The sequence below is a fragment of the Magallana gigas genome, chromosome 1, assembly GCF_963853765.1.
Source record: "Magallana gigas chromosome 1, xbMagGiga1.1, whole genome shotgun sequence".
NCBI lineage: Eukaryota > Metazoa > Mollusca > Bivalvia > Ostreida > Ostreidae > Magallana > Magallana gigas.
In genome coordinates this window covers 70,078,329-70,105,987 of record NC_088853.1, presented here as the reverse complement: position 1 = coordinate 70,105,987, position 27,659 = coordinate 70,078,329, and the positions used below count along the sequence as shown (strand labels likewise).

The 27,659-nt window shown below is 31.6% G+C and overlaps 1 protein-coding gene across 1 annotated transcript; it reads right to left on the bottom strand.

Moving 5' to 3' along the window:
- On the bottom strand, positions 1–24,328 carry LOC105319783 (mucin-2-like). Its single transcript, XM_066069426.1, has 15 exons — positions 24,216–24,328; positions 24,042–24,092; positions 22,832–22,923; positions 21,201–21,272; positions 19,913–20,081; positions 18,961–19,143; positions 18,658–18,746; positions 16,409–16,483; positions 14,899–15,007; positions 13,448–13,536; positions 11,171–11,245; positions 9,761–9,869; positions 8,922–8,981; positions 6,730–6,852; positions 1–451 (listed from the first exon to the last, which is right to left on the bottom strand). Exons 1-15 carry the CDS (start codon positions 24,235–24,237, stop codon positions 12–14), a joined length of 1,758 nt encoding a protein of 585 aa, XP_065925498.1. The 5' UTR covers positions 24,238–24,328; the 3' UTR covers positions 1–11.
- Positions 24,329–27,659: the final 3,331 nt, after the last annotated feature.

The window sequence follows — 27,659 nt, the reverse complement described above, 5'->3', positions numbered from 1 at the left end:
TTCTTAATCTATCAACAAAGACCACACGTCTTAGGACAAGTTTTCGCTTTTTCGTTATCTAAGCAAGCAGACATTGCATAATTAAATTCATGACATCTGGGATCAGTGTCCGGTTTACATGGAGGCGGGGTTGTTCTCTGGGAACAGAGACCGCAGATATATGGACATTGCAACGCTGTCCCTTGATGTAGGCATGCCGTAGCAATAAAGTTAAAATCACGACATTTTGGGTCAGTGTCACAGCATCCATTGGGACACGGGTCTGCAGTGGAAAGTGTAGTGGGCATGGTCGTTGTTGTTGTGGGCGTGGTCGTCGTTGTTGTAGTGGGAGTGGTGGTTGTTGTAGTAGGCGTGGTCGTTGTTGTTGTGGGCGTGGTCGTCGTTGTTGTTGTTGTGGGCGTTGTCCTTGTAATAGTAATTGACAAGACTGATTTTGTTGAAGGCATTGATGCTGTAACAAAAGAAAAAAAGACGTGTGCTCTAGTTTTTTTTTGTTTGGTTTTTGTTTAATACTGAAGAACATTGTTTAACCTTAAATATATATTTGGCATAACCGAAATCGTATCTCGTATCTAGAGTATAAGTCTGATAATATAAATGTAGACATTGAAAATCATTATTCATTAACACTTAAAAACATAATTATGACAATTTAAGTTTGATTGAAAAATCAATATTGATCTAGAAAATGTGTAGTGTTTCTTAAGTTGTCAAATACTTACGCTATGCAAGGGGTCTGTAAACCTTATGTTCATTGTAATATGAAGAAGCAAATGTATTATAAGTCAGTAGTTATGTCAGTTCTTAGAAATATCTTTTATGTCTGTATACTTTAAAATCTGCATTTAACCTATTCATGCCAGTTTGGCAAAATCTGAAATCATGCAAAATATGTGATAAACTACAAATATTGTCCAAATATACATTTATATACACATTTTCCAATACTCATCGGGGGAAAATATCGAAATAATAATAAAAAAAACAAAACACTTAATTTATATATTTGTAGCATTAAAATTGCTAGTCATTTGTATCATCAACGGATATCTGGTAAGCTGAAAATTACATGCGTTCACTACACTGGAATACCAGGTGATGAATTGCATCACCAGTTTAAATCTGGGTGTATTTTGAATTACTTGGGAAATTAATAACAGTAAAACGATTAGTTTTATATATACACAGTCACTTATTACCAAATACAGAACAGTACGGCCTTGTATTATTTACATTGTTTTTGTTACATTGCGTTGATTATGGTTAAACAATTTGTCAAATACATGTACCCCGAGAATCAAATGTTCAAAATCTGTTTCTTCGGCACTGTAATTGTTTATCTTTGACATAACAAAAAAAGGATATATTTTTTTTAAAGATGTTTGCCAAGATCCCCGCTAATTAGACATGTGTACTATTTCAAAGTAAATATTTATTATCATCATATTACAGTTTGATTTGTTGAGAGAATTGAAGAATTGAAATTACTGTTTTAAGGTGGCCTACTTAAGTTTTCATTGCGCATTTGTTTTTGTGCAATCTAGTAAAATGCAGTGTATTTATACATTTTATGATATCGTTTCTATACCATAGATGAAATTGAATACGATACTGGTACTGCACCAGTTATCGGTGCAGACCAGTAGCAGCTAAACTGCGGGTTCGGGTTTATAGCACGCGGCTATCCGAGATTTGTTTTTAATTCAGTCGTCTGTTTCGAATAAAGTAAAGTAAGTCTGCTTGAAAAGTTCATTTAGTATGTTTTAAACGATAAGTGTTTACCGCTGATATACATCTTTGTACTTCAGCAGTGGAGGAAGTGACGTAATAAATTAAAAATAAAACACTGCCTCTTTGTGATACGGTATACCCCTTATTTGATTTAACATATAAATATCAATTCATATGACACGCATTTACTAAGGGAATTTACTAAATTCCGAGAGATTCAAAGCGCAGTTGAACGCCTGATTGTACAATTGTGTATTGAATTGTCTACGATTTTGTTTATTATCGCATGATATTACAAACGAATAATTTTATGAGTTTTGTTTATGTATCATAACCCCTGCGACCTTTATTTTGACTCTACAAGAGACATAGTTCAAATTACATTTTGCAGAGTATAAATCAACATGTGTTGGGATTTTACTATGTTATTTACTATTATAGGTACAGTAAATCGTTGAAACTCGGCAAATTCGAAGCGTTCTAAAAAGCACAAAACAAGATATTTTGGGTTCTTAGTTATGATATATAATCAAACAGATTGATAAATAAGAAATTCGCAATTTTGAGCATGTCAAATTCTATCCAAAAATATCAAGAAATAAGGATATAAGAAAACAAAACGTTAGATTTTAGCCGATAACTGGTACAGTGCCAGTAAACAAAATGCAGACAAAGATATTCAGATTCTTTGAGTTAACTCATTGCCAATCACGCTGAGTTTGACGTAACAGTGGCTTCACGTATGACTATATCTTTCATAAAATTTCTTTTTCAGATGGATGGTAAAAATTAGCCGAAATATAGATAGATAGGTAACAGTATACTATAAATCAGTTATTTTCTGATATGTGAAGCTGCATGAAGCATGACAAAAGATGATTTTTTTTCAATACCAAGATCCCTTAAAATAAGCACTCCCTCAAAATCGGTCGATTCAAAACCTACCGGCCAGTTGCGTCTGTATTTAAAAAAAAAAACAGACGCAGCACCCCCTGTAAACCGACTTTTTTGTCTGGATCGGCAGCATGCTGGTTTAAAGAAGCTTCACTGTAGTATGGTAGTTGTGCAGATTGAGACCAGAAATTCCAGATAAAGTAATAAAAACACATTGCTTCAATATAGTCATAGTGAATTGCAAACACTATGGGTTTTTATGAGTTTCTTTGAAAAATGATTTTATGATTTCATATAATAATTCGAACCTAAAGATGAAAGAAAGCTTGTTATACACATCTTTTCCAGATCGAAAAGTCTTTAAATTATATCCTACTTTTAATGTGATCTTCTTTCCTCGAACTTGCACTTTAAATGAGTTCGGTTTTAGCTCTGTCCTGATCTAATTTTTTCAGTTTATTAGTTGATGTCACGTGGTTCCCTGAGTCATAGGCGTCAATCAATGTGATTATCACTATTGCGATGACCATCACTCCACAAAACAAAAATAGCGATGATGAAAAGTTGTGTATTTAGGCTTTGAAAAGCAAGCTTAAAATATCATTATTTTTCTAATATATCTTAACAGCTATCGTGCTACTGGACATATTCAAAGCAGAAACTAGTAGCGATATAGCCATACCTTATATATGAAAGTGATAAAATTCCAAAAATATTTTTTTTTAAATTGAAGAGTTAACGACGATGTTTAAACAAAATTAAGCAAACATATTTTTTCTAACTAAAAGTTTTCTGTCTGATATTCGATGCACGATAATGAGTGTTTAAAATTTAACATGTACGAAATGCGCAACACAATGAAACGAGCACATATAGAAAAAAAATGTATTCACCCATGTGAGTTTTTAACAATTATAAAAAATAAAAATAAATATTTAGATAACAACCATTGCCAAGACACTTACTGAGGATCCACGGCAAAAAGGGACTATTCAGAATGACCGAACGGTTTTTCATACTTGTGAAATGGATTTTTCACTAAACATAAACACATAATAAACGTGTTCATTTTTATCCAAAAGACGTATGAATTTATTTTTTACTCCATTGGCACCAAACAAGATGATTTGCAGCTATTGCTTTTAAAATATGTATATGGAGAAATTGAGAAACAAAGGCTGATGCCAAACTTTAGGCGCTAGTTTAAAATTAGTTTTAACAGCTATCAAATGTATTTCAACAATATCTTAGATACATGTGTACCCTTTTCTTGGAAGACACCACACTGACAACAACTCATATACAAGCAAGATGGGTCCTGTCGGCGTTTGAAAGTAGCGTGGTCATGGACCGTATGAAGCCAAAAAAATGTATATGTCTTGTATTAAGAAAGGGCCGTGTCAATAGACTAGTCAAAGTGCACGTTCAAGGAAAAAAGATCACATTAAAAGTAGGATATAATTATATGTTTAGGAAAGTTTATTAACGAATCCTTCACAAACATGAATTGCAGTAAAGACAAAAAGAAGAGATTCTAAATATGGCTAAAAGTAGTTGAAGGTAGTGAATTATCAGTAAAGATAAGAATGCCAAATAGCTCTGATTTGGAGAACAAAGTCCTGCAGGAATTGGCTGATGCATTGGAGATGGGAGGAAAAGGAAAAGACTATCAGGCTCAAAGTAAAGACAGATACAACAATTGTGACAGGGTAAAATTTAAGCTGAAGCAAGAGTAGCAAGAAGTATATAATTGCTGGACAGCGGAAATGATTGGGGACTCAAGTGTAAAGGAAATTAGATTTTCCCAACATCGTGGAGTCTTACATAAGACCAGACGCAGGAGCTGGTAGGAAGGGATATGTCCGTGCTGTTGGAAGCAATTTGTGAGGAGGCTCTCGAGTGGAAAACCCTATTCACACCTCATGATAGAAGATGGTTTGCTTTACTGTTTATTGTAGAGGCCGGCTGTAGAGGGCTTCTAGTGGAATCATTGTAGAGGCTGCTCACAATTTAGAACTATCAGTAAAAGCATGCATCAGAGCGATAAGAAGACTGGGACAAGCGACAGTAAGGTCATATTGTTGTATATATGGCATCGTCAGTAAGGCCACCACTGCTGACCCTCTTATACGAAGATATCATGGTGCAACGTCAAAACAACCTGTAAAGATTGGAGATCATCCGAAGCCAATCGGAACCGACAGACGAGCACAGGTAAAGTAACAGGAAGAAAATAGAGTGTCAGATTCACATATAGCAATAACCCATCTTCTGAAAGTGTATAAGTGTAAAAGATGTTTTTGTAAAGACGAATTTCTACACGTATGTACCTGAATGAACATACGTGTAAATTGTACAGTACCCGAAATGTCAAACTTGTAGCTTTTGTTTCCCTATAGGCCTTTTATTTTAATAAATGTGTTTGATTTTTTAATGCATGAGTATTTAATGCAAATACTGATATTAACAAACATAAATTTACATTATAATTTACTAAGTTATTAGATTTTTAGTACACAGATTGCTTTTTCCAAAAATTCATATGTGATAAGTAAAATATACATATCTAAAAATGATGTTCTACAGAATTGATACATGCAATTCTAAATTTTCGACTTGACAAAGCAATCTAAGATTAGTAGGAAAGAATATCTAGAATGATATATAAAACGTTTACACGAACAGGTACACGGTACAACTGCTGAACAAGAAAAAGTTATGTGAACGGGTACGTGTAGTTTTAGCCTGTAACCTACACGTACAAGTACGCCTACCCGTTGGCCTGCTAAACCCTTCTATTGTTACATTATTTCCAAGTTATAAAAAATTATTATAAGAATTTCAATGTTCACTTTCTCATAGCATAATTATTTTTTATTGTTTTCTTTAAAATATTACGTTAGGTTCAAATGTTGAAATGATACAACTGTTACGAGAACATTGTTACAAACATCTTTTATCGTTTTTGAAGCGTTCTCTAAACTGTTTAAAGAATATTTTTTTCCATGATTATGGTTGGTTTTTTTTTCAAAAGACAAAATTCCTTTTACAAAGTGTTTGTCTTTGTACTCTTAAAAAATACATTTTTCTGCATTTAATGATATGTTACAATTTAACATATCTGAAAAGATTTTTAAGAAATATTAATAAAACTTTCGGAAAATGTTATGTTTGAAATTGATTTTTGTGGTTAAAAGTCATTGCTACATGTAAAAAAAAAATTACAGTCAGTTATTGTTTAAGGTATTTCACTATTACGAAGAAAACTAAAATTAACGTCGATGCAAATTGTCTAGTCGCAAAACAAGTAAGAGTAATCGGATTTTGAATTTAACGTAGCGATTAGGAATAAACTATAGGTGTTTTGAGTTTAAAAACAAGAAATCGATTGACGCAGATGGATAGTTTAAATGACTTTTCCCCAATGGACAGGGAGAACGGAAACCATATCACGGTTAAACAGAAATACAAATTTATTCGTGGTAATTGTTCATAAAAATATTTTCAAAAATCTTGGCCACTCATTACAACTGCGATAATTCTAATATACATGTTCATCTTTTTTGGCCAATTTTAATGGACCCATAGAAATCTCATACCATAGCATACAATCTAATTCGTCATAGCATACCATAGCATAGCATATCATAGCATTCAATCTAATTCGTCATGGCATACCATAGCATAGCATAGCATATCAAACAACATGATTTTAACTTGGTTTTTAATGTTTTTATTTGTGAGAATAAATTGCAGATTAGTAGTTAACTTTCGCTTCTTATAATTTTACTTCGAAATATGTGGAACTCTTCTGTGTATGATGGATGGCGTTTTTGTTCAAATCCCATAGCATACCATAGCGTACCATATCATTAGGCCCTTCATTTCAGTTTCTCATAGAATAGCATACAAATCTCGTAGCTTTGCATTGAAATTTTATAGCATATCATTAAAATCGCAAACCATAGCATAGTATGAAATTGTAATCTTATAAGAATCTGATATTTTGCATGAACGTAAGTTGTTTTTTTTTATATCGGTGAATGTTCTGTTTCTAAAGTATATATATATATATTGTTTCTTAATGTCAATATGTTGCATTACCGACGCATTTGGGATTTCGGCAGGTTATTGGACATACGTCCAATCCTGACGGATTGGTAGGGCGGCAGAAAAATTCGGCATACTTCTGGCAATGTACTCCATCCGTACAGTTAGAATTTGCTACTGGAATTTAGGAGAATAATTGAAAAGAAAATCATATCATCCAAACTACAATGAAAGCTCATATTTTGTTTTTGGGGATGTGAACAAGAACAATAAGCAATATTGCTCGAGATGTAAAGTAAATTTCCTGTCCAGTGCTTTATTTCACACTCAATTTGAGTAATCATGTGAGATTGTATACTGTTTTTAAACCCATTTTTTCAAGAATATTATAAGAAAAAAAATAAACGATCGTAGATTTTTTTTTCTGGAAAAAATTTACATTTCTTTGTTTTTTAGTTTTTTTCTTTTCCTTATTTGTTTTTGTTATTTCTTAGTTTGTTTGTTTTCTTTTTTATTCATTTTTCAATTTTTGGGTTTTTTGTGGTTTTGTTTATAAGTCTGTTTTTGGGGGGATGGCTGTGATGCTCCTTTTTGTGTTATTTTTTATGTGATATTATCTGAATTATGTTTGTTTTAGAGAATAACAGTTGAAATTAACACCTCGAGAAAATCATTGTCAACCTCCGTTTCGTGTCTGTTGACAATTGTTTTTTCGGGGTGTCAATTTCGACTGTAATCCCACCCCCACCCCCCACCCCCGCCCCAAAAAACATCCAGTATTATTACCATTATACTGAATGCTTAATTTTGGCAAACCGTACGCGCATAAATTATGCGCTGATTTTTAATTGTGTCTAAGCCAATCAGATATCGGTATTTAACATAAAAGTATAATAAATATTCAAGGTACGTTGAAATAAGTGTTCATGTGACACAGAATATTTTTTTACCATCCCAGTAGTTGCCACAAACTATTACAACGCCCGATACAGTAACACATTCATCCGAATAAAAAACGCTTTAATCGACTCCTGCGGAATCTCCTATAGAAATAACTAGGAAAACGATCTTAAACAGTGAATTAAAGGTAGGCTCTAAATGGAATATCAAATATTCAAACACCATTCGAAACTTCATGATTTAAATTGATACCTGTTATTACATGTAAGAACTGACCAAATATATCAAATTTCCTAATGTAATACAGATTAAGATATACTTAAAGAGGTTTTCAACCAGGCAAACGGCACTATCTACCTCGTGATCGAATTTAAAACTATAATTCAAAGACACAGGAAAAAAAATATAAACTTCTAGACCAGAAAGTGTGTTCATTGGAGAATAACGTTGTAATCAATGTTATAAATTAAAAAAAATACTGGAGACTCAATTACAGAGACTCTTGTAAAACACTCTAAAAGCCGCATTTATGACGGAGCTTCAGATGCGCAGGGGGGGGGGGGTCAATTGACATATTTATGCTCTCTACAGGACGAGAGTCAAAAACATACAAAATAAGAATCAAAAAGTAGCCTGGGTCAAGTAAAGTTCAAAATGATGTGGTAATAAGGAGAGTGCATCTTTTACAGCAAAAATGGTAATTCTTCCGGATTTTAAATCACCTACCGATATAAATAAGAGAAAAACACAAACATATGCAAGTACAAAGCCAAAAGGTCACAAACTAGATGTCACCTTTCTTTTCATTGCAAAAAGCCATTCTAATTCAGATCTTTTTTATTATATTTTTTATTCACTTTTTTAATCACGCGCTTTATCAAAATAGATTGTATGCCTATTCTACAGGAGTACAGACATTTTCTTCATAACATTAGACTAGCAAACAATGTGGTAAAAAGATATTTGTTGTTTTTTTTGTTTTGTTTTTTTTTTTAATGTTTATGTTCCTGTTTGAAGGAAAATATGAAAGTGGGTTGTACCATTTGTGTTTCGCAGGGTTAATTTTGTCAAGTTGTTCGTATTTCATGACTTAGATTAACGCGTCAGCATTCATCAAATAAACTTTGTTTGAATTATGTGGTATTTTTAGAAATTAAATTACTAAGCAATGATGTGATCTGAAAATATTTTGGGACAAAGTGTAGCTTGTGATTCCTTACATGATTTGTTTTGTTTATAAATATAAGCGATCAATACCGTTGTTAGTTTTGTAAATAACAAGAATAAGATTATTGACCATAAATTGTAGAGAATAAAATGATTAAGTTAAATCAAGTATGACTCACCTGTTGTTGTTGCTGACGTTGTTGTTGTTATCGGTGTTGTTGTTGTTGTTGTTGTTAAATCTGAAATATGGTTATGTAAAGCAACTGCTTTTAAATGAATGCTTTAATGTTCAACCGAAAATCATTGTCTCGATCACATAAAAGGAAAAAAATAAGTCTTGTTTAAAAGATTTATTAGTTAAAAGACCTTAGTTGTTTTTTTTTAAACTGATTTGATAAATAATACTAGTGCTGCAGGAGAATAATTTGAGGTTGAAAAATAAATCACAGAGAAAATGACCTCATGCAGTATTCTGCGATGTTTTGCCTCTAAATCAAACATATAGCTATCTTCTAAAAGGATGAAAGTTTAAATCATGTATAAACTGCCCGTGTACGGTTTTTTAAAGAAAGAAAACCTTGAGCCCGAGCTTGCTTTTTTAGCAAGAAACAAAAACATACGGGAAAATGGCACTTGAGCAGTACCCTCTCTTATATTTCAATAACTTTTTTCGTAAAAAAAAAATTGTACGTTTGCGGGTTTTAGTGACACGAGGTAAAATAATTCTTGGTACTGATGATTCAAATAATTGTGATTAGATACACATTTTCTGTAAAATGGCTTGCTTGATGTACAATTCTTAATAGCTGATAAAAAGAAGGATACATTGCTGAAAGGGATATATTCAGAATATCTTTTTGAAATAATTTTAAAAAAACAGCTACATAATTAAATAAATTCATAGTATATAAGATACAATATCTTTGAAATTAGACTACAACAATTTTTTCAAAAGCTATGAATCAGATTAAAACAAATAGTGCTTTAAAGAGGAAACCTTTTAGGTGGTAAATTATACCTAACAATGATTTTCCACACAGCAAACTGTTACAGTAGTTTTGATCACAACATCGGTTACAACTCCCTGAGTTAGGTAGCATGGGGTACAAGGCCAGACTAGCACACACCTAAAGTACAACCATATGTTAAGTAAACGTTAACAAGTCATCATTATACTTCCATATGTATTTCATAATTTTTAACCAAGTAAGGAGCTAACACGTTTAATTTTGCAAAACTTTTAAAAATCAGTATGTCTTATATGAAAACGTCCCGGTGATGATTGCACGATCACACCAAAGCAGACAGGAAGTAAACCCCAACCAAGCTCTGGGTTTACTTTCGGGGTTTACTCTGGATTTACTCTGGGTTTACTCCGGGTTTACTAAAGTGGACCTAGAGTAATCGCAGAGTAAACCCAAATTAAACACAGATAGGACACAGAGAGCAAACCCCTTTCAGAATATATCAGAATATATATGCACAGTACCGATCAGACCCAAGCTAACAGAAAGTAAACCCCAACTAAGTCCTGGCTTTACTTTCGGGGTTTACTCTGGGTTTACTGAAAGGAACCTAGAGTAAACGCAGAGTAACCTTGACAGGACAGACAGAGAGAGAGAAAAAAAAGCCTTTTCACTCTGAAAGCAGACGCTACATGTGTGTTTGAAATTTTTTAAGGGACAGGAGCTACAAGCAGTAAGATGATAATATAAAAGACTATTCTGCTTTACACTTCAGTGCATGCAGTGGACGCTAAAAAGCAAATCCTTATAAACCCAACATAAACCCCGAGTAAACCTTAAGTAAACCCAGAATGGACCAATTTTTTTCTGGTGTTATGTTGGGTATGATCCGTACTACATGTATATATTTGTATATGTAAAAGTTCGTTGCCATTTTTTGACGTTATCAATCTCCATAATAAAAAAACTCATTTTGAAACAATAGGACATGTAAAAAGAAAATTAAGATGTTTCATCACCAAATAATAGTTCGTAGCTACATAAATCCCTGTTGTGTTCACGTTTTTTCTGATGGTTAATTTTTTCACCACCAAACCTACTTTATTCACCTTTCCGGTGACCTAATAACAGTACTTCATCTTGTGATAAACTATGAACTCTATTGTTTTATAATGAGTGCAGTTATCAATTATTGCGTTAACGACAGGTGATTACCAAACCAGTTGATACAAATCATTTTAAATAGAAGTTTATGATTTTTTTCTCTGAACCATGCGTTTTAAAACTCATCCGTTGGGCGTAAAGAATTTCAGCTTTCAAAGAAAATAAAAGTTTACTTAAGAAATTTTGAAGTGGAAAAGTACTTTAACAGTCATTGTCGCCAAACTCTAAAAAAAAATAACTCTTAAAAAAGCAGATAGGCAAAAATAGTCGATTAATCATAACTGTGTTATCTGTTTTACCGCTTTCCTCTGACATCCTAGTTTATACCGAACTTCTCCTGTTGCGTGGTTAGTCAGTTTTTCTGTAAAACACAGCTGTAAAAAATAATTAATAATGATTGTAAACAAAGCACTATCAATATCAGGGATTTCCCAGGTAACGACTGGCGGGTTGCTGTTGATTTATAAAATTGTGTTTGTTGGGGGGTTTGGGTTTTTTTGTTTTTTTTTTTTTTTGGGGGGGGGGGTTATGAACCAATAAATCTCGGAAAATTAGTTTAAATTGTAAACTTAATTGGAATAAATAAAACATTTTGGTCATATTTATTTCATGCGCATGTTATTTTACAAATATATCAAATAGCATTTTTTTTTAACTTATCTTTATTTCTATTCATGACTTCTACAAATTTATTTTACATAATATATTGTATTATGTAAAGGTATTTCTACATGCATCCACAATATATTTATATGGTGTTGTAAGAGTTGTTTTTAAATCTCTACAATTTTCTACGTACTAAATACCACCTTCCTTAAAAGTAAATATGTTTCCACTAGACGTCTGTTCATTTTTCTTTTTAAGTTTCAGCACATTTAAAGTTAGGAATGATTTGAATATACAATTAAAGCACTCTGCTTTAGAATAAAGCTCAACAGGTGTTTTACTCTATAATATATTGCATTTTTATATGTACTAAAAGGTATGTTTTCTTATTAAACATAAGTGACACACTGTAGCCAATTTACATTCTACAAATCAATTATTCCCTTTAAATATAATATCGTTCTCCTCCCATTTTGTTATGGTTTTGTTTTTAAACTCCCCTTTCTCTAGTCAAAGTGTTATACACATCCTTAACTCCTTTTATAATTTTGTAGAATATGGCTAGTGCATTTGGGATATATGATTCAACTTTTGTTTTTTTTCCTAAGTAGCATTTACCTGATTATTTAAATAAACTCTTTTTTAGACCACTATATGTCACGCAATTAGTCTTAGATCAAGTTCGAGTTCAATTAAAGACAAAACTTCAACACTTCAAAAATTACGGTACCATATCTATCAAAAAATGTCAATGATGCAAACAATTCCAGAACTAAAAATGTTTCTTTTTTTCAAAACAAATAAATTTCAATTGTTCATCTTAACCCTTGGATTGCACACTATATGTTCATACAGAAGACTGATATTTTTGGAGATTGCCTCGCATATTTTTATGTTACCTAGAAATAATTTTGACCACAATGTATCGCACATAATTTTACGGTGTTTAAGAATATAATCAGAACCTTCTATCCTTAGGTTATTTTTTTCATTTTTTATTTCAGCTCCTAGTGAATTAGTCCATTTTGATTTCGAAGAAAGGACATTATAAATTCAACTTGATTTTAGAGCAGATGTAAAATCAAAGTTAACAATCATTTTCTATCCCCTAGTCTATAACTTTAAATGACAAAATTATTTTTCTCTTTCTATCGAATTTGGTTCCCCAGTAAACATATGGATTTTTTAAAAATTTCTTTTACATTTTCATTGTATGTGTTTGGTAGGGAAAGTATAATATGGTTAAGGTTAAGGATAATCAAAGATTTTTTAAACCACTAGTTGACCAATAGGTATTAGTTTCCTGCGTTTCGATTGTTTCAATGCATTTTGAATGTATTAAAATATTGGTTTGTAGCTTAAATCAATCGTATCTGTAAGATTTATAATTTAGATCCTAAAAGTCAATAGATTATTTTTCCCATTCTAACTTTCATCTTGAATGACGAGAAACCTCTTGATTTTGTGTTTTACTCCTCATCCAAACTAGTCCTGATAATCAACCGAAATTGTCTTGATCAGGTAGAATTCTATCCAATGGTTGTAGAGATTTATTTGAAAACAGGGTAATATCAGTTTATGTTCGTCTCCTTCACTTAGTAACCCTGAATGTCCTTTTTATTTCTGATTAGTATTCCTACAACTTCTGCACACAAAGGGAAAACATATGGCAACATTGAATCGCCGTGCCTAAAATCACTTTGTGAGTAAAAACAATTTGATGCTTCTCTTTTTTTGAATGAAACATGACCTTGACCTGAGTTTGTTTTGTTTAAGGTCAAAACAGACAAAGACTGTTTTTCCAAATGAGTATTACTTTCTTAATTACCAATTTTTTTCTTTTTCAATGTAAAGTATGATCATATAACATAGTTGAATGACAAAATAGAAATTTGTTGATTAAACAGATTTTTAAAAGTGTTGTTAATGAGATAATTCACATACCGATTTATTCAAAGAATAAAAATTACCTCGTCCATCTCGCAATACCCAATGGTCCTACAATTCTCTGGCTCAATGACGTCATCACACATGTAACATTTAGGTCCAGAATGCTCACCTTGTAGTAAAAACAAATGAATGTTAGAATGTGGATATTTCCGGAAAATTGTTAACAAATAACGTGATTCAATCAAAAAACATGTTAAGGATGGAGTTGTTTTTTTTGGTTTTGACTTGTGAAAATATCAAAAGAACATTTTTTTATGTTCATTGAATCAAAGTGAAAGAAAATTAAACGGTTATATATATATATTTTTTTTTACAATGGTACAACTTAACATAGAAACATAAATCAAAGTTCACAATCTTGCAAAGCCTATATTTTTGGCGGACCACAAACGTAGAAAAACATAACGATTTGTAATTTAAAATTGCTGCAGAATTATAACCTTACTTGGCATTTCTTTAAAATGACAATAATGCCGGAATTTTTAACTAATAATTTGAACTATATATATATAGAAACGAATTACAATTACAGTTGGTTGTTTGATTGATCATTCTCAAACTGTATATTTGTCAACAAACAATCAATGATACCGGATTTTCTATCTTACTTAATGGTGGATATAATGGGTTGATTTTCTAGACATTATTTAGCCTTTAAATAAAAAAAATGCTAACACATCTCAAGATTAGAATCTTGGAAAAAAAAACTCAAAATAGGGGGAAATGCAGGCAACAACAGTTATTTTTTAAACTATAAAAACTTTTTGTTTAATTTTAAGTTCAATTTAGTAACATAAACTATTACACATGTTTTGTTTTTATGATTTCGTTGTAGTTTAGAATCCCTGTATAATACATGTAGATGTCAATGTCATATGAGCAACTTCATATATATTTATTATCCTTTAAGTTGAATGGGAAAGGCAATGACAATTTCTTACCTTCCTGCGAAAACAAGGAGGTTAATTTGATTAAACTGATACCATCACTTAATCAGTTTAACTGTGTGAAACATTAACACTTTTCTGGATATAAGAAGAATGTGAAGACCCCTTCTTAAAATTGTTTTATCTCTGCTTGTCTTGTTTTATGTAAGTGTTCAGATTCTGGATTAGGTAAACAGTAACTGATGAAAGAAAATATTTGGTCAGTTGAGAGAAGGTAAGTTGATAGGTGACAACATAAATGAATTGTTATAGACAGGGTAACGGAAGGTGAATAAAAAGAAGGTGACAAGTGGGATAACTTTGTTTTGCCTCAGACTGGAATGTCTCGACGTCATTGGATGAATAGTGTCACGTGATTGCCTTATAAATTTCTTAACAATAGCTTTGAAATTAGATTACAACTAGGTCAATTTTTGGAATAGCTATGTATCAGATTAAAATAAATAGTGCTGTAAAGAAGAAAACGTTTGAAGACCATTCTTGTATTTTTAGGACTTTTTTAACTTAAGATGGTGAATTTATACCTAACATTGATTTTCCACACAGCAAACTGTTACAGTAGTTTTGATCACAACATCGGTTACAACTCCCTGAGTTAGGTAGCATGGGGTACATGGCCAGACTAGCACATACCTAAAGTACAACCAAATGTTAAGTTCACGTTAACAAGTTATCATTACATTTGCCTATGTATTTTAATTAAGTTAGGTTCACGTTTACAAGTCATCATTACATTTGCATATGTATTTCATAATTTTTGACCAAGTTATGAGCTAACACATTTAATTTTGCAAAACCTAAAAACAAAACAATATGTCTTATAATAAAACGTCCTGGTAATGATTGCACGATCTCACCCAAGCAGACATGAAGTTAACCCAAACCAAGATCTGGGCTCACTTTCGGGGTTTACTCTGGATTTACTTTGGGCTTACCCCGGGTTTACTAAAGTGGAATTCGAGTAATCGCAGAGTAAACCCAAATTAAATCCAGATAGGACACAGAAAGTAAACCCCATTCAGAATATATCAGAATATATATGCACAGTACCAATCAGACTCAAGCTAACAGGAAGTAAACCCCAACTTAGCCCTGGGTTTTCTTTCGGGATTTACTTTGGGTTTACTCTTGGTTTACTGAAGTGGACCTTGAGTAAACGCAGAGTAAACCCAAAGTAAACCAAGACAGGACAGAGAGAGAGAGAGAGAGAGAGAGAGAGAGAGAGAGAGTAACCCCCTTTTAACCCTGAAAGCAGACGCTACATGTGTGTTTGGAATTTACAAGGGACAGGAGCTACAAGCAGGAAGATGATAGCATAAAAGACAATTCTGCTTTACACTTCAGTGCGTACAGTGGACCCTAAAAAACAAATTCTTATGAACCCAACATAAACCCCGAGTAAACCTAAAGTGAACCCAAAATGGACCAAATTTTTCTGGTGTTAAGTTGGGTCTGATCGGTACTACATGTATATATTTGTATATGTAAAAGGTCGTGGCCATTTCTTGACGTTATCAATCTCCATGGAAAAAAAATCAGTATAAAACAATAGGAAATGTAAAAAGAAATCTAGAATGTTTCATCACCAAATAATAGTTCGTAGCTACATATATCTCTGTTGTGTTCACGTTTTTTTCTGATCGTTAATTTGTTCACCACCAAACCTACTTTATTCACCTTTTCCAATGACCTAATGACAGTACTTCATCTTGTGATAAGCTATGAACTCTCTTGCTTTATAATGAGTGCAGTTATCAATTATTACGTTAACGACAGGTGATTTCCAAAAGCAGTTGATCGAAATCATTTCAAATAGAAGTTTATGAAATTTATCTCTTAACCATGCGTTTTAAAAATTATTCGTTGGGCGTGGCGAATTTCAGCTTTCAAAGAAAAGAAAAGTTTACTTAAGAAATTATAAAGTGGAAAAGTATTATAAGAGTCAGTGTCGCCAAACTCTAAAAGAAATTAACTCTTAAAAAAAGCAGATAAACAAAAATAGTCGATAAATCATAACTTTGTTATCTTTTTTACCGCTTTCCTCTGACATCCTAGTTTATACCGAACTTCTCCTGTTGCGTGGTTGGTCAGTTTTTCTGTAAAACACAGCTGTAAAAATAATTAATAACGATTGGAAACAAAGCACTACCAATATCAGAGACTTCCCAGGTAACGACTGGCGGGTTGCTATTGATTTATATTTTTTTTTTATTTTTTTTTTTTTGGGGGGGGGAGGGGTATTAACCAATGATTCTCGGAAAATTAGTTAAAAGTGTAAACTTAATTGGAATAAATAAATCACTTTGGTCATAATTATTTCATGCGCATGTTATTTCACAAATATATTATATTAGCATATTTTTTTAACTTATCTGTATTTTTATTCATCACTTCTAAAAACTGTTGTTACATAATATATTGTATTCTGTAAAAGTGTTTTTCTACATGCATCCACAATATATTTATATGGTATTGTAACAGTTGTTTTTAAATCTTTACAGTTTCCCACATACTATATACAACCTTCTTTAAAAGTAAATATTTTCAACTAGACGTCTGTTCATTTTCTCTTTTTAAGTTTCAGCACATTTAAAATTGAGAATGATTTAATATACAATTAAAGCACTCTGCTTTAGAATAAAGCTCAACAGGTTTTCTACTCTATAATATATTGCATTTTTTATGTTTACTAAAAGGTATGTTTTTTATTAAACATAAGAGACATACTGTAGTAAATTTCCATTCTACAAAATCAATCATTCATCATATCGTTCTCCTCCCATTTAGTTATGGCTTTGTTTTAAACTCCCCGTTCTCTAGTCAACGTGTTATACACATCCCTAACTCCTTTTATAGATTTGTTGAATATGACTAGTGTATTTGGGATATATGATTCAACTTTTGTTTTAATTTCTTAAGTAGCATTGACCTCATTGTTAGATAAACTCTTTTTAGACCATTATATTTCACACAATAGGTCTTAGTTCAAGTTCAAGTTCAATTAAAGAAAATATTCAAAACTTTCTAAACTACGGTACAATATTTATCAAAAAATGTCAGTGATGCAAACAATTCCAGCATTAAAAATGTTTCTTTTTCTTCAAAACAAATAAATTTCGATTGTTCATCTTAACCCTTGGATTGCACACGTTATGTTCATACAAAAGATTGATATTTTGGAGATTGCCTCGCATATTTTTATGTTACCTAGAAATAATTCTGACCAAAATGTATTGTACATACTTTTACTGTGTTTGAGAATATAATCAGAACCTTCTATCCTTAGGTATTTTTTTTTTAACTTCAGTTCCTAATGAATTAGTCCATTTTGATTTCGAAGAAAGGGCATTATGAATTCAACTTGATTTTAGAGCAGGTGTAAAATCAAAGTTAGCAATCATTTTCAATCCCCTAGTCTATAACTTTTTTCATTTGTCGAATCTGGTTCCCCAGAAAAAAAATGTTGTTTTTTTTAATTTCTTTTACATGTTCATTGTCAGTGTTTGGTAAGGAAAGTATAATGTGGTTAAGGTTTAGAAAATTCAAAGTTTTTTTTAAAACCACTAGTTGACCAATGGGTGTTAGTTTTCTGCGTTTCTAGTGTTTCAAAGCATTTTGAATGTATTGAAATATTGGTTTGTAGTGTAAATTAATCGTATCTGTAACATTCATAGACAATTTAAGTCCTAAAAAGTAAACAGATTTATTTTCCCATTATAACTTTTATCTTGAATGACGAAAAATCCGCTTTTGATTTTTGTTTTACTTCTCATCCAAACTAGTCCTGATAATCAACCAAAATAGTCTTGATCAGGTAGAATTCTATCCAATAGTTGTAGAGATCCATTTGAAAACAGGGTTATATCATCTGCTTTCTGCAAAGGACTTATGTTCTTCTCATTCAGTTAGTAACTCTGAATATCCTTTTTATTTCTTATTAATATCCCTACAACTTCTGCATACAAAAAGAAAAAAATATGGCGACATTGAGTTGTCCTGCTTAAAATCACTTTGTGAGTAAAATCAATATGATGCTTTTCTATTCTGAATGAAACATGACCTTGACCTGAGTTTGTTTTGTTTAAGGTCATAACAGACAAAGACTGTTTTTCCAAATGAGTATTACTTTCTTAATAGCAAAAATTTTTCTTTTTCAATGTAAAGTATTATCATATAACATAGTTGAATGACAAAATAGAAATTTGTAGATAAAACAGATTTTTAAAAGTGTTGTTAATGAGATAAATCAAATACTGATTTATTTAAAGAAAAAAAAACATTACCTCGTCTATCTTGCAATACCCAGTGGTCCTACAATTCTCTGGCACAATGACGTCATCACACATGTAACATTTAGGTCCAGAATGCTCACCTTGTAGTAAAAACAAATGAATGTAAGGATATGAATATCTTTTTTTGGAATTGACTTGTGAACATATCACAAGAACATATTTTTATGTTCATTGAATCAAAGTGAAAGAAAATTCAACGGATATATATATATATATATATATATATATATATATATATATATATATATATATATATATATATATATATTTCTAAAACCCCAAAGCTCTATATACCCGAAGTTGTAGTGGTAGTCTTTGTTCTGGTTGTTGTTTTATGCATTGTTGTTATTGTTGTTGTTGTTGTAGTGCTGGCAGTGGGCGTAGTCGTTGTTATAGTGGGGGTGGTCGTTGTTGTAGTGGGCGTGGTCGTTGTTGTCGTGGTCATAGTTGGGGTAGATCGAATTGTTACTGGGATTTCTATGCATGCAATATATCTTCAGTTTTATTTTACTTTATATTTATTTCGGATACAAAATCTATGTCATTTGTTGTTTTATTGTTTGTTTGGGTTTTTTTTTAAATGATAACCACAATTTTTGCACATTTTTAAATCCATAACAAAATATAAATTCTTCTCATCAATAGGAATAGTAAACAACCCGTTATGGAAATATCTGTTTTTTATTTTCAATTTTAAGATTGCAGTTATCTGTCTGAGATTTTTTGATTCGTCAATTGTTGTATTATGTATTAATTAATGTTTAAGCCTCTATATAGCAATTTCTGGTTTTAGTCGTTTTAATACTTATTTGAATTTTTTGATGACGCAAAAACAAAGATTTCCGATATTTTCACACAAATGCTTAATTCCTTAAAAGAAGGTTCTAAAAGCTGAAATTATGATACACACACACACACACACACACACACACACACACACACACACACACACACACACACACACACACACACATAAATATTTAAGTGCTAACTATTCAAAATGAAATTTTTCTATATATTATTGTTTTCTAAAGGTAAACATTATGAAACTGAATGACAATCTTTGCTTTATTATTTTAAGATATTATGTCACATGGATTAATACATGTCAACAAAGTTTTGAAATTTAAGAGTTCTTAATTCTTCAGAATCTTACTGTAAGAATTATTAAACCTTGTTCTAATTATTTGAATCAAATTGCAAGGACATTGCTACTTTCAATATAAACATAAATGCATGAACGTACCTAAGCCTACTAAACATTTCTGATCATTACAGGGTCTGCTCGCTCCTGTTTGAGTCGAGCAACACGTGAAACAGTTAGACGGTGTGTCTCTTTTTCTCCCAAGTATGTGTCCGATTCCCATTTGCGCATGCGTGGTCTGTATTTCTTGGCCGGTCACCGTCCTACAGATCTTAAACCATTCTTTTCAAATTAAATATTTTTCTTCAAACAAACCAACATGTCATGGTGCAGTATTACAGTCTAATTTGACGTGTACTCGTCAATTTACTTTTTAGAAAAAAATGTTTATTTCTGAGATTGTTACAATTTTAACTTTCACAAATGTTCTATTAAAATTACTGCGCCATTTAATTTTGTTGCACATTTGAGAAGAAATTATTGATATGTAATAACTAGGTTTTATTCAATTTTTCATCTAAAACAAATGTTAATTCATATTATCTATTTTTACCAAATATCGCAATGGTGAAATATCACTGCCGTTTTTATACTTTAAAAACAGTTTAAATATTTTTTTGGTATTAACCATGCCACCTCTTTAGTACAAAAACTTAACGTAGACGTGCATTTAATGATTTGATTTCATGAAATATCAATCGCATTTGTCTTTTTTAGTCCTTTACATGATATTTTATAGGCTACTATAAATGGTGTAAATCTCATCACAATGCATTAAATGTGACGTCACAATGCATTAAATGTGACGTCACAATGCAATAAATGCGGCAATAGTATATGTTGAAAGTGTAATACACCCTTGACTGAACATGAGAAACAAATTTATTCGGTTCAGATTCGTCATTCAGGGCCAATGAAGGGTGGATGGAGATTTATCCCAGGTGGGTTGTATTCATACACCGTAAAGCCATCGGCCTACGGCCTCAGGGTGTATGGAATACAACATGTGATAAATCCCCGAACATCTTTGGCTGATCCTGAATACCTAATAATATATATATTATTCACGTAAAAAGACACTGACCTAACGTGTAAGAAAGGCAATACTTACGTGAATATATAAAAATGTACGGTATATTAGAACATTTTCACTTTGAGTTTGAAGTGAAAACTTTACAAAATGTTTCAAATAATTAGTAATCAAATTCATCTACACATCAATGTATGATTCTTTTCTTTTTTTGAAATATTAGTTTTAATAGTAGGAAAATTTTTGGTATATTTCTAAACAGAGGAATGTCAATCAGATTCCGAAGCGAAAGGTTCTTTAGATGTTCCATGTAAGTAAGCGATTTCAGTAGGTATGACCGTTGGTCACTATAAAAAGTACCTGTTCAGAAAGGCATCCACTGTTATAGTGAACATGCCCGTCTCCATCAATATATTCGGACGTAAAACACACCTGGAAAATATATTGAAAAAAATAAAAGAAGCATCATTTCTAACACAAGATCATATTTGGGGAGTTGATTTTAAACAACTCTCCTATGCAGTTACTCTGGCAAACCGAAAGTGAAACTGCTTTGACCTAAGCACAAATCATCTTCGCTGACAAGACTTAGATTTTGAAAATAATAGATACATTCAGTGTGCTGTATGCTGTACCAGTGTTTTTCAAAAAGTGTATTTATAAATACCTTGAAAATAGTCAGATTTTATATATTACGAACAATTTAATTGGTTTTTTGGTAGTTTAGGGAGACAACCGAGCGTCTGGTTGAACGAGACTAGAGTTCAATATTTCTTGGATCCAGACGTGTACAATTTTAGAAACATTTCGATTACTCATACACAGTTTGATGGAATTAATTCTATCTTTAAATATTACACAACATGATTCATGTTTTTATTGAAATTATTGTCGGAAAAGTTCGAGAATTCATATTATAAATATGTGCATAATTCAAATACAGATTACAAACTACTTGCCAGGCAAAATAACATATCGTTGATTTTAAAATAGATAATAATAAAAAAAAATCAACTTCCGACAGTACTTCAGTACTTTAAATTATTAGAGTAGTCAGCACCCTTCTACCTGGTAAGGAATCACGAAGCCAACTATGCCAGTAAAGAGAAAAGACTAAAAACCTTTTAGTCTTGAGGTCTTAGTCGTATCCTGGGGCTTTCATGATGAAATAACCAATACTGAAGTCCTGGAAGACATTCCTGACATGCATACTATTCTCAGACCACACAGACTCATCTGTCTGTGGCACGTATGACTCTTCAGTGACCGAAGAAAACCCAAGGTCACTCTGTATGGAGGACTGAAATCTTGAAGCCTACAGCTTCGATACAAAGATGTTGTAAAAAGAGACATCAAATTCCTCAACATTAACGCAAGGTGTTGAAAAGACCTGCAATAGTAAGCTGGAGTGCATGAAAGAGCGCCTTAACTCCGAAAATACAACCTAGGATACTTCATACGTGGTCGTTGCATCCAACAGAGGCCCTTATACTTTCTGTTTCAAAAGTAATGTTTTTCGAATTACCGTATATCCGGTTATTTTCGCTATAATCTAATTTTCGCTATATTTGCGACCCCTTTTAAACCGCTAAATATTGAATACGCAGAATTTATATTCTGTATCATTTTCAAAATACAAAAAGACACTTTCAAAATTGCAAAAAATGACTGACGCAAATTAAAAATACTATAAATTTCCCTAATTTTCTCAAATTTTGTGACACGCGAATAAACAGAGATACGGTACACCCATCTAAGTTTCTGGGGTATGCGACAGTCTAAAATTTATTTTGTTTCGACAACGCTGGATAAAATCATCAAAAAGTTGTTCTTTAAACTTGACATCATGCTGCTTGTTTTGACGTCATATTCTTAATGAGAATATTTACTCAATAATCGATAACTAAAAGTTTTCTTATCATACCATTTCAACCATGATTTTTTTTTCTACAATCAAAAAAGTTTATCACATTCTGAAAAGTTCACCATACCTCATTCTGTTGACACGTTGTTGTACGTTGTAGACAGTTTGAAAACGTCACTTCCTGGACACACACAAAACACGTTTTAGGTCCAATGTTTGCTAAACAAATCAACGCCTGTTCAACTTAAATTGCAAAGCATTTTTAAATTAATGATTCATAATGATTGAAAAAATGAATGGTATTTTTTCATATCAAAATCAAAAACAAAATATATGCTTTACTTTAACACTTTATTATTTGGTTGAATGATGCGCAAAATATGCTTATCTCAAAACAATGAAAAGTTGTAAGTGTATCAATTTTGTCAAAATTATAAAAGTTTACGAAAACACCTTTACCTTATTTTCATAACATTTTTAATGCGTGATAAATGCATTCCATTTATTTGGACTACTTTATCACTTCTAAAAAACAAGTGTTCTGTTGTTTTATTTACATATTTACTTCGCATATCTTGCAAAAAGCAGGTATATATTTCCTTTTTTTTCTATTTACTCAAATTGACATTGTTACAAAGAATATTATTTCAAAAGCTTTTACTTAAATTCTGCAAGAGGTTTATCAGACATGCATGTGTCTAAAAGTTACTACCTGTAAATGTCAAAATCGTGACCATGCCCATTTAAAACGGTTTAATAACATGGTTTACAAAACGTTTTGTCTACAAAAATCATATAGAAAAAAATAAATCTTTAACACAAAAAGCTTGTATTGTTTCGTACATATCTGCAGTCGAACAGTCATATATTCTACATCAAAGCTTAAATACAAAAACTTGAACAACCTATCCAGTTTGATTTTTTTTCTTTACAGTTAGAAAAGTCTGAAAGAGCATTTTATTTACCCTCCAGGCTCCTCAATCACTACATCATTAACGCATGGTAACAATTAAAACAAAAACAAATTAAAGTAATTCCCTTATACATATGAAATTACAATTTTTCTATATTGGTTGTTGAATTATTGTACAGGGTGATATAAATTCAGTTTCAAAATGTTTCGTTATTGCAATGCATGCCCCATTGGGTAATATAGAATAATCAATTTAGGTTAGTGTTTCAAAACTCAATGTTTTGAAACATAATGCTTAATGTGCAACATATATTCTATTTTTTTTTCTTTTTCAAGGTATCAACTCTCGTCCATTCAAAATTGTGGGATTGATCTCTAATTAAATACAATCATATAACGGTTGCAATAATGGGGGATAAATTACCTCCCCGCGTATCAATCGCCATTGCAAAAGTCATCGTAATGTATAGAACACCTGAAATAGAACATTGTTAAAAAGTTGACATCCAACCAAAAAAGGAATGAAGGTGGTGTAGTAAAATTATGTTGATTTTAAAAACTGGACATTTTCAACAACAAATTAAAAAAAAAAACTTACCTTGTACGACTGTTTTGAACATTTTTCTGAGTATGTAAGTACCGCAGAAGTAGTAGCGATAATTATGCACACCTTTCAACAGAATTCGGTTGATAAGAAATAATGCGACCTTCTTTTGCAAATACTGGAATACTTGTTCAACGATTATATAACTTACAATAAAGACAATACAGATTGCTTTGAATTTATCCCCAAAGATTGGTTATGATAGCTCAATTGGGATTATACTCCATCAATGATATAAATGTTCAATGCAATGATAAAAAGAATTTGAATCGGTAGATAAATCTCAATCTGAATATAATGTAAATTACAAGCTGCAAACCTTTGGTTCGCAAGTTTTTACCATTAGCTTTAGTGCGTATAAATTCCTAGGAAGTCTTTATTACACTGCGCGGGGGTGTTAAGGAAGCACATGGAATCTGAGTTGCATGTAATTCCGTGAAATCACAAATCTTAGTTATTATGTACATATTCAAATATCTAAGCAACGAAACGTAAATCAAAAACAAATAAAAAATACTGAAGACAATTTTTTTCCAGAAATTAGTTTGTGTTACGTAGATTTACACATTGATGACGTCATGACTGAAAGTTGAATGTCGTGTGAATTTGATCGGAAAGCATTGTAAACATATTCAAAATATAACTAATCTAAGAACTCTAATAAAGTATTGTGGTCTGATTTATTGAGAATTGAACATAAGAATACTGGGGGAGATGTTAGTTTAATCAATCGTTCGCTAAAAGGTATGTAAATTTGCTTTTATTTCTCGGCCAGGCTTTCCTCTGTCGTTGTTTACGATGTGAAAATCCGACTAGAACAACACTACCCCGTATATATTGAACTTGAAATTTTATACGTATCGTTAGTTTGATCATTGCTTAACTTGAAAAGTGCTGCTAGAATCCCATGTTGTGTGTTGTTTTGATACAATTTGCCGTTTTCCGTGCAAACTATATAAAAGTCGGGAAGGTTTTACTAGAACCGGATAAATAACTTTTTAATAAGGACAAACATAGGATTCTAGCAGCGGTTTTGATTACACTGAGATGTTTTGCTTTCTCTTGGTACGCTTATTTTATTATGGAAACCGCGGGGTAGTGTTGTTCTATCTCATTTTATGTTAAGGAATATACGTAAGCTATTTATAGTTGTCACGTGATAATGTACCAATGTGGCAGTAATGTACTACCCGATTTTAGTGCACTGACATCTATTGTAAAGGATAATTTTAAGTTTTTGATCTTATTCAAAATAATTATTTAATTTCATGATTTTGAATATAACAGTCAAAATAAGACGTTAAATTGCCCATATGCTTCCTTAACACCCCCGCGTGAGGACTCGATCTTTGGTACAGAAAAAGCTATTTACCAAAAGTTGTTTCATGACAAATGGTAATAACAAACTGTTAACCATCTCATCTAATGGACTGTAATGCAGATTTACCATATAGTTTGCAATATGATTCAAATATCCCATTTTTGAAATTATATCCCAAATGATTTAGGCAATTGGCCCCACCTAATAAAGATTGGTTTGGACCTACCAGATCGTGCCACGCAAGCAAAGAATAAACCATTCAGTTATAAAACCAATTATTATAGATTTGTTAAACATACAGTTTTAATGTGTATGAGAAAAAGACAAATCTTTGTAACAGTGATTTTGTTATCAAAATGGGTTGTCAAACAAAACAATAATCACAGCCATTTTCAAAGAGGATTAGAAAAAGAAATGTTCTTGACTAGCATTCCATATCTTTTATTCATCCCTATTTTATTATCATTTATTGATAATCGAGTCCAAGTTATAAACATCGGTCATTGTTCATTATAAATCATTTTATTTTTATAATACTTATATTGATTTCTATCTGAATTAAAGGTTTTAATGGATTGATTAATGAGCGGTCCCTTTCAGCTTCGATATATTTTCAATAAGTATACCTATACAGTCAGTTCAAGTATATCTTGTACAAACGTACATAATAGCATAGCATTGAAATATCATAGCATTGCATTGGAATCTCATACTATAGCATTGAAATCTCATACCAAAACATACAAGTTTTCATTCGTCATATCAAACCATAGCATAGCATAGCATACAGCATATTTTAACTCGGTTTTAAGTGCTTTTATTTAAAAGAGTAAATATTCACAGTGCTGATTAGTGCTTAACTTTGGCTTTTTTCAATTTACTTCGAAATGTTTGGAACTCTTCTGTGTATGGAGGCGTTTGTTCAAATCCCATAGCATATACTATACCATAGCATAGCATGCCATATTATTAATTCATTTCCATTTCTCAATGCATAGCATACAATATTAAGCCCTTCATTTCCATTTCTCATTGCATAGCATGCAAATCTTATAGCATTGCATTGAAACCTCATAACCAGGACACTTGTCACATGACAAGCATTGCAATGATGCTTTGATGTACTAAGTCTATTATGACATCATAATTGATTTGATTGTATATTGCTATGATGTCATTTATTCATTATGACGTCATACAGGATTTGATAGATCTTTATGCCGCACTAAACGGCTCTAAATTAGTAATTGTCAAAACATGAGCCTGTGGAAATTTAACATTTTTAATATTAGAAATGTAAATGTACAAAATCATTAGCGGTTAATATAATCAGATATATTTTCCGATTGATCTTTTAATGTTAATTGATAAATCAAAATAATGCATTATTTTTTTTATGGTTCTTTGCTTTTGACGATAACAACTGTGCTTATGATTTATTCAGCTGTGCAATTGAAATTGATAACAAGTTTTTGATGCTTGTTACAATCTAGCATTGAGCGATTAAACCCTAATTATTATTTTCGATTCAATAATTAAAAAGTGAAAAAAAAAATTAATAGATTACAGGATCAGTTCGAACTGATAAAGCAATAAACAACATTGTCTTTGTTAAGTAAGCTAATTCTGCAAATTTTACTTTAGAAGAACGTGGATTTAATTCTGCAAGTGGCAATCCAACTTCACTCATATCTTGTTTTCTATGGAGAAAATTCTTTAAAATTATAAATCAATTCTAAATATTCCAAGCTAACAAAATTAATTCTAATTACCTTAATTATTTTGGATATCTGAACTTCGTTAAAATACGTACAAACAACGATACATAGCGGGTTCCAGTAAGTGTTCTACAAAGCCTCTTTCTTCACTCCTTACTTAAATATTAATAACATTAAAGGAGAAACATCATGAGCACTTTGAAACAGTTAATTAAAGAAGCTGTGTAAATCAAATGTGTGTGCTGAAAAATTCGAAGAAACTTTAAGGTAATTTAAAATCACAAAATTTTAATAAAATCAATATCTTACGATTTTTCTACACTTCATACAACCATTCCCTACGATCAATTAAAGTTAAAGCTCTTTGACATCATTGATACCTGCTTCTTCAAAAAGAAT

Excerpts from the sequence above, each read along its gene's own strand:
- LOC105319783 (XM_066069426.1), bottom strand. The coding sequence starts at position 24,237 with ATGTTCAAAACAGTCGTACAAG. Across the intron at positions 24,093-24,215 it reads GTTCAAAACAGTCGTACAAG|GTGTTCTATACATTACGATG; the intron begins GTAAGTTTTTTT and ends GTTCTATTTCAG. Across the intron at positions 21,273-22,831 it reads CAACGTGTCAACAGAATGAG|GTGTGTTTTACGTCCGAATA; the intron begins GTATGGTGAACT and ends TATATTTTCCAG.